This window comes from Garra rufa, chromosome 4, assembly GCF_049309525.1.
Source record: "Garra rufa chromosome 4, GarRuf1.0, whole genome shotgun sequence".
Taxonomy (NCBI): domain Eukaryota; kingdom Metazoa; phylum Chordata; class Actinopteri; order Cypriniformes; family Cyprinidae; genus Garra; species Garra rufa.
The window spans coordinates 2330510-2343009 of NC_133364.1; the positions used below are offsets into that span (position 1 = coordinate 2330510).

Below are 12500 nucleotides of genomic sequence, written 5' to 3' on the forward strand. Positions count from 1 at the left end.
CACACACACACACACACACACTCACACACACACACACACACACACACACACACACACACACACACACACACACACACACACACACACACACACACACACACACTCACACACACACACACACACACACACACACACACACACACACACACACACACACACACTCGCTGACCTGCTTTGAGTCTCCACAAATCGCTTGTTTGGGGTCTGAGTGTGTGTGTGTTCTGCCTCTGGGTTTTAAGTGTGTTTCATGGCCCACCTACAATTTTGATTGGCTGATGAGTGAGCCTCTGCTTTGTGATTGGCTGATGTGTGAGGCGCCGTGCTGTGATTGGCTAATGACTTCGGTTTCGTATATAGGCCCCCAACGGACGTCACCGACGGCACCCAAAACTATGCCGGCCCCCCAGCGCGCCATAAGCTCCACCCCCTCGACCGGAATCCGGCGGAGCACGCCAGTGACACGAAACGGAGGCGGCGACGCCGAGATCATGGAGCTCAACCAGCAGGTACACAAATAACACTAACCCTCCCAGAATAAAATATACGCATTTTCACAGTTTCACAAACTTTATTTACACATATTTACATTTTTATAATGCATACCTGCCTAAAATATGGTTTTGTCAGGTTTAGCTCACTTCTGACCTCAAATTTGCCCCCACACTGCAAAAAATACTTTTCTTACTTATATTTGTCTTGTTTCCAGTCAAATTATCTAAAAATTCTTAAATCAAGAAGGATTTTTTGGATTAAACATTTTCTGAAAAAATTAGTCAAAATGTAAGTGCATTTTTGCTTGAAAAAAACCAAAGTAATCTGCCAATGGGGTAAGAAAAATAATCTTGTTTTCTATTTCAAATAAGATTTTTTTGCTCACCCCATTGGCAGATTATTTTGCTTGTTCTAAACTTAATTTGGACTTGCTGTTCTTTTTTTTATTTTTTATTTTTTTATTAATTTTAATATGCATAGGAGAAAGAAGTCAGAACAAAACAACAACAAAAGTAGAAACAATCAATAACAAATATCAAATACAGTAAAGTAATAGAATAAAAAGATCAGCATTTTTTAAATAGAATAAACTGATGAAAAATACAGTACTGATGCACAGAAGGGGAGAAAGAAAAACAAAACAAAAACAACGACAAATAAATATAATTTTTAAATAAAGTGGTTATAAATATAGTCATACATGTTGTTAAGTGTGGTGGCCAGAAGTCAGAGATCAGAGGTCTAAAAGAGGCAACCATATTCTTTGAAATGCATTGGCCTCGTTACTTAAATTGTAAGTATACTGTTCCAATCTTAATGTTTCATTTAAAAGTTGTTTAAAGAGATCAAATGTTGGGGGCCTTGGTTGGTTCCAGTTGAGCAGAATGCATTTTTTGGTCAGGTATGATATTATGCCAAGCCTCTTTTGGACCTGCTGTTCTGAAAACAAGACAATAATTTTTGCTTGTCTAGAAAATCCTTTTTGATTTAAGAATTTGCAGATATTTTGGCTGGAAACAAGACAACAAACAAGTAAGAAAAGCATTTTTTGCAGTGCAAAATATGCAAAAATAGGAATAAACACACATAGGTCCAGACATGAGCCAATGAGAGGCAGAGAATGTGGCCTACGATGTACAATCTACTATACAATGTGACTGAATTCATAACAAATTGTTAAATATGAAATAAATAAATTAAATTCACAGTTATGAAAATAAAATAAAGCATTGTGTGTGTGTGTGTGTGTGTGTGTGTGTGTGTGTGTGTGTGTGTGTGTGTGTGTGTGTGTGTGTGTGTGTGTGTGTGTGTGCCTGCAGCTGATGGACCTGAAACTGACGGTGGACGGTTTAGAGAAAGAGAGAGACTTTTACTTCGGCAAACTCAGAGACATTGAGCTGATCTGTCAGGAGAACGAGTGCGACAGCAACCCCGTCCTCGGCAAAATCATCAACATCCTCTACGCCACAGAGGTCAGTCAGCGTTAGGAAGCTCTGCAGAACTTTCACACATCAAATCACACACAATCGGACTTTTTTCTCAGAATGCTGATTTTTTTTTCATGCAGTTCAAATTTTTTTTTTGCAATTCAGACTATTTTTCTGATTTGTTTCTCTCAGTTATTTTTTTCCACACACAATTCAGTTTTTTTTTTAAACTTTTTTTCAGTATTCTTTTTTTCTTGCAATTCTGACAGTTTTCTAGCAATTCAAATTTTTTTCTTGCAATTATGTTTTTTTTTCCTCAGAAAAGGAAACAATTGGCAATTCAGATTTTTTTCTCAAAATTCTGACTTTTTTCTCACAACTGACTTTTTTTTTTTGCAATTCTGAATTCAGAGGTTACAATTCACAATTCGGATTTTTTTTCCTCCTGAAGTCCTGATTTTTTTTTGTTGCATTTTTGACTTTTTTATTGGAATAATTTTGCAGTAATTTTATTCAGACTTTTTTTTCTCACAATTCAGACTTGTTTTGATTTGATTTGTTTCTCTTAATTATTTTTTTTTACACACAATTCTGTTTTTTTTCTTGCAACTCTAACTTTTTTCTCAGTATTCTTTTTTTTTTTGCAATACTGACTATTTTCTCGCAATTAAATTTTTTTCTTGCAATTCTGATTTTTTTTACTTTTTTCCTCAGAAAAGGTTATAATATTTTTTTGGACTTTTCTTAGAATGCTTTTTTGTTCAATTCTATTTTTTGTTACATTTCTGAATTTTTCTGAATTTTGAGTTTACATCTCGCAGTTCAAATGTTTGTGATTCTGACTTTTTCTCATAATTTATTTTTTTCTAGCAAATTCTTGTTTTTAACACAACTCTGATCTTTTTCTCACAGTCTTGACTTTTTTTTGTCACAATTAATTTTTTTACAATTAATTTTTTTTCTCACAATTCAGACTTGTTTTCTGATTTGTATTATTTGTTTACACACAATTCTGTTTTTTTCTTGCAAGTCTAACTTTTTTCTCAGTATTCTTATTTTTTTTTCTTGCAATACTGACTATTTTCTCGCAATTCAATTTTTTTTGCAATTCTGATTTATTTCTGACTTTTTTAGCTTTTTTTTAGACTTTTTTAGAATGCTTTTTTGTTCAATTCTAATTTTTTGTTACATTTCTGAATTTTTCTGAATTTTGAGTTTACATCTCGCAGTTCAAATTTTTGTGATGCGATTCTGACTTTTTCTCGCAAATCAGACAATTTTTCTCACAATTTATTTTTTTCTCGCAAATTCTTGTTTTTAACACAATTCTGATATTTTTCTCACATTCTTGACTTTTTTTTCTCACAATTCAGGTTTTTTAACACAATTCTGATTTTTTTTCCGACATTTTTTGTTGCAATTAATTTTTTTACAATTATTTTTTTTTCCTCACAATTGTGACTTTTTTTCTTGCAGTTCAAATTTTTTCTTACAATTGCATGTTTGCATCTTGCAATCCTGAGTTTATAAAGACCAAAACTGTGAAATAAAAACCTCACAATTACCCTTTTTTAAATAGTTTTTATCCGTGCATGTGACACTATACTATACTAAACATGCTGTTGATCGATGTCTGGTTTGTTTTCAGGATGGTTTTGCTCCTCCAGAGGACGAAGAGATTGACGAACAGCCTCGGGATCAGGATGAATACTGATCCCTCCTCATCCTCATCCTCACTCTCACTCTCTTCATCCTTTCTGCCTGCCCTCCCTCCATCACCTCATCCTCCTTTATTTCTCTCTTTCACTCCACTAGCAGACACTAGGGGCGTGGTCTAACAGGCTCATAGAGGGAGTAGGGGTGTGTCTATGCTAATGAGGTCTGAGTTCATGCGGTGATGTTTTATTGGCTGTGGGTTTAATTAGGAGTCTAGACGACCCAGTGATGATGATGATGATGATGATGATGATGATGCAGTGACACTTGGACACACAAACACACACTCACTGATGTAGCCGACACACACAGCCCAGATTATGACTGACAGTTGTTTTTTATTTGGGCTCCAATCAGCTAATTTATTAGAGAGCTTGACGCTTGATCTCTGCGTATAGAAGGGTTTTTAGTAGCACTGAATCCAGTCCCAGACAAAGCGCAGGAGTTTGTGTGTGTTTAAATCATTATTGATTCAGTGCAGGTGTGAGAGATTTATTTATTTATGAAGAAACCGTCAGACGGCATGAATAAGTACGGCTAACGTTGAGAGGAACGTTCAGTAAAATGATACGAAGACGAAAAGAGACTTGGCCATTACTAACAGTTAACCGACTGACAATATGAAACAGAGTTTATAGCTGCTATATTTTAATTTAACATTTCATTCGTTTTTATTTGATTGACAGGTCAATTTTGATTGACAGGGCCTGCGTCATTAACCCTTTCACCCCTCATTTGCTGTCACGGCAACTGTGGCCATGGCAACCGTTTGCAAACATGCATCCATTTGGAGTTTTACTATGTAAAATAAAAATGTGTGCGGGGAATGACGGACGTGTGTTTGCTGCTTTATTCACACTCTACACATCCTAAACACTGATCTATGGATATAATATAGAACTATATAACACACACAGGTTTAAAGGGTCACTTCATGGAAGATAGATTAAAATATAAAAACTGAGCGTCAGGTATATTACACATATAAAAACTCATATACATATTTATATTGTCAAATAAAAAAAATATGGTCTCGTGTTATGTATGCAAAATGTATTATTTGGAAATTTTCATTCATGAATATTAAATTTAGTTAGTAGATTATTCAAACGGAATCCTTGTCATTGTCTTTAAAATAATCATGTGAGATTTTCCACAAAATACTGGTGTTTTTATTTAAATTGTTTACTTTAATATCACGTTTTTATCATTCAATTTTAGTAAGTGTTCTCTTTTAATTGTGTTTTTTTATTATTTAATTTAATATTCTATTTTTATGACTCGGTGTTTGTTGTTTTTATTTTTAAATTATTTTAATTTGACATTTTCATGATTTAATTATGATCATTATAAAGTATATTTATTATCATTTTATTTTTTTTATGATTCTAAGCCTTAAGTATTATATTTTAACAGTTTATTTTTAAACTGTTCATTTGACTTTTTTATTTAATTTTCATTGTTTTATTTTTTTTTTTAATAATTTATATTGCATTTTAAAAGTAATGTCTAGGATTGTTTTGTTGTACAATTATTATTATTTTATAATTATTTGTTATTTTAAATTTTTATGATTTCATTAATTATTAGCTCTCATAAACCCATATTCAATACATTTTTATGATTCTAAATCTTGAGTATTCTATCAACAATTTCATTTTACTTTTTATTTAATTTTCAGTGTTTTATTTCAATTGCGTTTTATTTTAAAATTAATTTCTATTGATTTTTTATAATTAATCTCTAGTGTTATTTTGTTTTACAATTATCTGTTGTAATTTTACATTTTCATTGATGATTATTTCATTAATTATTAGCTCTCAAGAGCTCATGAACCCATATTCAATAAAAAAAATTTAATTGAACATACACATACACACATTTACAGCTCAAAACAGATAATAACAATAACAAACAACATACAAAGATCCTGAAAAATGACCAAAAAACAATTAACATTAACCCAGGGTTAATATATAAATTAAAACAAATTAAATTTGATTAGAATTCTCTCCAAACACCTAGTCAACAGCACATTAAAAATTATTTAAAAAAATACATTCGTCATCAACAAAGAACAACTTCGAACAGCGGTTCCAATCGTCTGCGACCAGAGAGTCACGTGCTACTCAGCGGCGCTTCCGATTGGTCAGCTAGATCTGCTCTCCGGCGGTTAGCCTGCGCGCTAAGAGGTTTACAAGGAATATCAAGATCATTACATGAATAAACAACACGTTTCCAGACAGAGACCTAGCGATATATAATAAATCCTACTAGACATTTATGTTCAGTACGGTTTACTAGTATAATATACAAAACCGACAAAGCTAGTTGCAAATTTAGCCGCGCGCCCTTCGGGATCGATGTGTAAAAACACTCGCTAATAGTTCCTCTCACTCTGACCGGAAGTGCTCTAAGAGTGGACGCGCTGGAATAGGAAGCAGTTCCGCTCGCTGCAAACAGACGTGGCATAAGAGCCGTTGGTTTGATTCGATCAGCTCTGTCGGTTATTAATTACCATTGATTTGTTTTAGATCGGGATTATGGCCTCTGGTGTGGGCAAATGGGAGGTGGTGAAGAAAGGAAAGAAACAGAACAGCAGCAGCAGCGGAGGAGGAAAAACTCAGGACAAGAAATCAGCCCGGAAAGCGCTGAGTGAGGCCAACATGAGACACACTGACAGCAACCGTGAGAAAAACGACTAAATACACTCACAAACACACGATAATAACGCGATCAGACTGAACATTAACCGCTCGTTATTCGACAGTTATTAAAGCGTTTATTCACATTAGCCCAGAAACGCCATCACAATAACATCCGTCGTGATTATTACCTCAGATATAGACATACTACAGTCAGTTATTCAACATATTACCGTCTGGAACACTAACTTTACCATGGTACAACCAAAATAATGACTGTCAGTGAATCGTGATTTGTGACAGTTCAACTGTTCTAATCTTGAGACTAGATTCAAAACCAAACAAAATCAAATCTCAGCTGTTCACACCGAAACCCACTCATAAGGGTTCATTTTTGAAATTGAGATTTAAACCTGACCTGAAAGCTGAATAAATACGCTTTCCATTGATGTATGGTTTGTTAGTATAGGACAATATTTGGAAATCTGCAATCTGAGGGTGCAAACAAATCTAAATACTGAGAAAATCACATTTAAAGTTGTCCAAATGAAGTTCTTAGCAATGCATATTACTAATCAAGAATTAAGTTTGTAGTAGACTTAGAAAATATGTTCACGGAACATGATCTTAATATCACGGCATATAAGAAATATCGATAATTTTGACTCACAAAATGCATTTTTGGCTAACGTTATTGCTGATACTTCAAGGAGTAGTTCACTTCCAGAACAAAAATGTGCAGATAATGTACTCAACCCCTTGTCATCCAAGATGTTCATGTCTTTCTTTCTTCAGTCGTAAAGAAATTGTTTTTTGAGGAAAACATTTCAGGATTTCTCTCCATATAGTGGACTTCTATGGAGGAAGACTCTTCTTCCTCGGCTGGGATCGTTTAGAGCCCTTTGAAGCTGCATTTAAACTGCATTTTGAAAGTTCAAACTCAGGGCACCATAGAAGTCCACTATATGGAGAGAAATCCTGAAATGTTTTCCTCAAAAAACATAATTTCTTTACGACTGAAGAAAGAAAGACATGAACATCTTAGATGACAAGAGGGTGAGTACATTATCTGTAAATATTTGTTCTGGAAGTGTTAAATATTAAAACATGATCAACTGAACTGAGATGCAATGTTCCACAAAATATTAAAGACTAGAAGGAGAATATTGCAGTAGTAACACTTACATTTCATTAGTTTATTACTCGCGTATCAGGATGAACTCCAGTGAAACGGCTCCATTCAAGGATGTTTAGATATTTTTATTTAATTATTTATTTATTTTTTATATATTTTATGTGCGCAAGATAAAAGCAACAACAGAAAAAAGAAACCTATTACTATTTATTTTACAGTTACTATTAGTATTACTTAAAAAAAACTAATAAAAATTACAAAAATAATAACACACAACAGATCTCAAAACTAAAATTAATTGTCAGATTTTTAACAATTTGAAATCAAATAGTAGTTTAAAGCACTCTTAAAAATAGAAACTAATTAAAAAATCTGTAATAACTGCTGTAATGTGATGTCAGTGGGTGTGTGGTTGTGAAATGTGTGGCGTGGGTCATCAGGACCCGAGTACAGACGCTCTTCAGTGCTCTCCTGTCTCATTCTGTTCTCTGTCCCTCTGTAGACGTGATGTCTGAGACTATATTTGACAGCTTTGGGAAGCTGCAGAAGAAGCAGAACAAGGAGCAGGTTCCTCCTCCGGGCGAAAACCAGCAGAAGAAGGCCAACGCAGGGCAACAGAACAAAAAACCTCCGGCCAACAGCAGCACCAAACCCATCAGCTACAAGACACTGGAGGAGGCCATCAAAGCCGTGAGTAAACACTCACTCACTCACTCACTCACTCACTCACTCACTCACTCACTCATTCACTCACTCACTCACTCACTCACTCACTCACTCACTCACTCACTCACTCACTCACTCACTCACTCACTCACTCACTCACTCACTCACTCACTCACTCACTCACTCACTCACTCACTCACTCACTCACTCACTCACTCACTCACTCACTCACTCACTCACTCACTCACTCACTCACTCACTCACTCCGTCAGGTGTTATAGACCGTCTCTGCTGACACATGTATATAGATGTGAGTATTTGATGTGTGTCTCAGCTGGACATAGTGGAGCTGAAGCAGCAGCTGGAAAAAAGTCAGAGTCTGTTTCCTGAGAATCCGTCCGTCTGGGTGAAGGATCTCGCCGGATACCTGAACTACAAACTCCAGGCGCCAGACACCGACCCCACGCTCAGCAGCCATGCACACGGTCAGTGTGTGTGTGTGTGTGTGTGTGTGTGTGTGTGTTAGACTTTAATTCTGAACTTTTATTCATGAAAAATCATGCACTTTTTATGAAAAGTCTTCATTTATTAGTCTGCATTTTAATATTTATAAGGCCCTAAAGAAATTAGAAAAATTAATAAAAATTAATATATTTTAAGTAATTTTTTAAATGCATGAAACAAAACAGTGTTATCGCAATTCTATATATAACAAAAGTTTGGGATCAGTACGATTTTTAATGTTTTTAAAGATGTTTCTTTTGCTCATCAAGGCTGCATTTATTTGATCAAAAATATTGAAAAAAAAAACTGTAATATTATTGCAATTTAAATTCACTTTTTTCTATGTGAATAGATTTTAAAATGTAATTTATTCCTTTGATACAAAGCAACATTTTCAGCATCATTACTGCAGTCTTCAGCGTCACATGATCCTTCAGAAATCCTTCTAATATACTGATTTATTATTAAAATTATCAATGTTGGAAACAGTTGTGCTGCTTAATATTTTTTTGAAGCCTGTAATACTTTTTTAGAATTCTTTGATCAATAAAAGGTAAAAAAAAAAAAAATGCATTTATTTAAAATAGAAAGGTTTTCTAACAATATACCCTACTGTTCAAAAGTGTTGGGGTCAGTACATTTTTATTCTTTGTTATTTTGAAAGAAATTAATACTTTTGTTCAGCAATAATGTGTTTAATTATTAAAAAGTGATAGCATAGATTGTTTTCTAACATTGTTAGAAAAGATTTATATTTTGAAAAAAGTGCTGTAATATTTGTCAGCACAGCTGTTTCCAACATTGATAATTCTAATACTAAATCTGCATATTAGAGTGATTTCTGAAGGAAAGTAATGATGCTGAAAATTCAGCTTTGCATCACAAGAATAAATTAGATTTTAAAGTATATTCAAATAAATACCATTATTTTATATTGTAATAACATTTTGCAATATTACTGTTTTTTTCTGTATTTTTGATCAAATAAATGCAGCCTTGATGAGCAGAAGAGACTTCTTTAAAAATATTACAAGTCTTACTGATCCCAAACTTCTGAGTGACAGTGTATGTATATATCAGAATCTAATGCTGTGTTTCTGTGTGTAGATTACCCATACTGCCTGGCTAATAAGGAGCTGAGGGCTGTAATCAAGAACCTGCTGGGAAAATGTTCAGAGACGCTGCCTGAGTTCTTCGACCACTGCATGTTCACGATGCTGAGAGAACAGGACCGACAGCCCGGTGAGACCCGATACTGCTGAATCACATTCACAGAGAACAACAGTGTTCATGATGCTCAGCTCTAGCAGATATTGAGCTCTGTTATTCATCAGAGATGTGTGTTGCGTTCGCTGTGAGTTGAGCTCTACTGTTTCTGCAGGTGAATCTCTGCATGGCTACAGGATGTGCATTCAGGCTCTCATGCAGGACAAACCCAAAATCGCCACTCTGAACCTGACTGACGTAAGTCCAACGCCTCTGTGCTGCACCAGACTTGAGCTAAATGGGGCGACTAACGCTTGGCAGACGCTCTTACGGCACCCTAATGACCTCTGACCCCTCTATATAGTCATTTAGATTTTATTAATATTTTGAATTAAGAATTAATTTGTATATTTTCTGTTTTCATTTTAAATGTTGTTTTGTCTTTTTTATTACTCTATATAGCTTTTATTCTTTTTAATCTCAGTTCTAGTTATTTTAATAAATTAAGCTCAACACAAATGAGAAATATTGCATCGGAAACATTTTTGTTGTTGTTGTTTACTTTTTTTAAATTGCCTAAATTATAATATTTATAGAAATATTTTTTGAAATATGTTTTATTTTTTCCCACAAATTCTGTTTTCTGCATTAATTTTTAAGTCTGTTTTAATGGTTTAATTAAATTACTAATCCAGGATGTCTAAACAGTTGAATCAATATGACTGTAATTTACTAATTTATTGCGGTTGTTACAATAATAGTGTCTCTTGAAATTAGTAGAAATTATTTTGTTACATCTGTATTATTAACTCTCGGTTTCACAGACGAGGCTTAAACCTAGTCCTAGACTAAAATGTCTGCTTTCAACTGAAAGAAACTTTCACTGACTGATCTTAATGTATATCAATGCCTTGGTTTTGTCTCAAGATGCACACCAGTAATGTTTTTTTGTTTTTGTTTTTTTTCATAAGACATGTTTTTAAGAATGACTTCAATGTCTTAATTGCACTATGGGCTAAACCTGGCTACAAGTTTTAGTTGTATTTTCAGTTAGTTTAGTACAGCGAATTAAACCAAAAATAAGAAAAGCTGTCTTGTGCCCCGTCCACAGCACCTGGAGCTGCTGCGCTCCCATCAGAACCGGCCGGTCAAGTGTCTGACCATCATGTGGGCTCTGGGACAGGCCGGATTCTACGACCTCGCTCAGGGCATCAGGGGTGAGTGCCGACAAAACCAGGGCAAAGACCAGAGAAATCATTGAGAAACAACAGAGTCTGTGCTGCTGATGTGTGTAACTGCACTTCTGCAAGCTCTCCTGGGATTGAACATGAACTTTATAACATCTGGATAACCGAACAGAAGGAGCAGTCCTCTAGTTTTGACCTGTGTTTTGTCCTGTAGTTTGGCTGGGGATCATGCTTCCTGTTCTCGGGATGAAGGCTCTGTCTGCGTACGCCATCGCATATCTGGAGCGGCTCCTCACGTGAGTGTTTGCAAGATTCATACCGTTAAGGTTCTGGACCGTCTGAACTGAAGCTCAAGTTATTTTTGTGTGTTTCAGTCTTCATGCCAACCTGACCAAAGGTTTCGGGATCATGGGGCCAAAGGAGTTCTTTCCTCTGCTCGACTTTGCTTACATGCCCAAAAACGCCCTGACACAGAGGTGAGGCTCTCCTATATTCTCATCCTGATTCGTATCCTTCATATTCACATCCTGATTCGTATCCTTCATATTCACATCCTGATTCATATTCACATCCTGATTCACATCCTGATTCGTATCCTTCATATTCACATCCTGATTCATATTCACATCCTGATTCATATTCACATCCTGATTCACATCCTGATTCGTATCCTTCATATTCACATCCTGATTCATATTCACATCCTGATTCGTATCCTTCATATTCACATCCTGATTCGTATCCTTCATATTCACATCCTGATTCATATTCACATCCTGATTCGTATCCTTCATATTCACATCCTGATTCGTATCCTTCATATTCACATCCTGATTCATATTCACATCCTGATTCACATCCTGATTCGTATCCTTCATATTCACATCCTGATTCATATTCACATCCTGATTCACATCCTGATTCACATCCTGACTCATGTATTGATTCACATTCTGATTCGTGTCCTGATTCATATTCAAACCCTGATTCATGTTCATGTCCTGATTGATGTGTAATGTTGTCCTACAGTCTGCAGGAGCAGTTGTGCCGTCTTTACCCGCGGCTCAAGGTCCTGGCATTTGGAGCCAAACCCGATTCGACGCTGCACACATATTTTCCCTCTTTCCTGTCACGAGCCACACCAAACTGCCCTGATGCCATGAAGAAAGAGGTGAGACATGCATTAATTAGTGCCTCTAATCCATGTGTCCGAGTTTTTCCTGGATAATTTTTAAGTGTGGGTTAGGAATGTCCCCATAAAACATGTAAACCTGTGTGTGTGTGTGTGTGTGTGTGTGTGTGTGTGTGTGTGTGTGTGTGTGTGTGTGTGTGTGTGTGTGTGTGTGTGTGTCTGTGTGTCTGTGTGTGTGTTGTCTGTCTGTGTGTGTCTGTGTGTGTGTTGTCTGTCTGTGTGTGTGTGTGTGTGTGTGTTGTGTGTGTGTGTGTGTGTGTGTGTGTGTGTGTGTGTGTGTGTGTGTGTGTCTGTCTGTGTGTGTGTGTGTGTGTGTGTGTGTGTGTGTGT

At 35.6% G+C, this 12500-nt stretch overlaps 2 protein-coding genes across 2 annotated transcripts in view; both read left to right on the forward strand.

Moving 5' to 3' along the window:
* Positions 1-99: 99 nt before the first annotated feature.
* On the forward strand, positions 100-4462 carry LOC141333401 (microtubule-associated protein RP/EB family member 3-like). The gene is made up of 3 exons (XM_073838385.1): positions 100-506; positions 1812-1964; positions 3568-4462. Exons 1-3 carry the CDS (start codon positions 276-278, stop codon positions 3631-3633), a joined length of 450 nt encoding a protein of 149 aa, XP_073694486.1. The 5' UTR covers positions 100-275; the 3' UTR covers positions 3634-4462.
* Positions 4463-6042: 1580 nt separating this feature from the next.
* LOC141333402 (transmembrane protein 214-A-like) overlaps positions 6043-12500 on the forward strand; it is a 12444-nt gene continuing 5986 nt past the window's right edge. The window contains exons 1-9 of the mRNA XM_073838387.1: positions 6043-6323; positions 7918-8105; positions 8416-8566; positions 9693-9827; positions 9967-10049; positions 10903-11008; positions 11193-11274; positions 11353-11454; positions 12008-12149. Coding sequence (XP_073694488.1) covers positions 6179-6323; positions 7918-8105; positions 8416-8566; positions 9693-9827; positions 9967-10049; positions 10903-11008; positions 11193-11274; positions 11353-11454; positions 12008-12149 — 1134 coding nt within the window. The 5' untranslated portion in view covers positions 6043-6178. The remainder of the gene's footprint in view (positions 6324-7917; positions 8106-8415; positions 8567-9692; positions 9828-9966; positions 10050-10902; positions 11009-11192; positions 11275-11352; positions 11455-12007; positions 12150-12500) is intronic.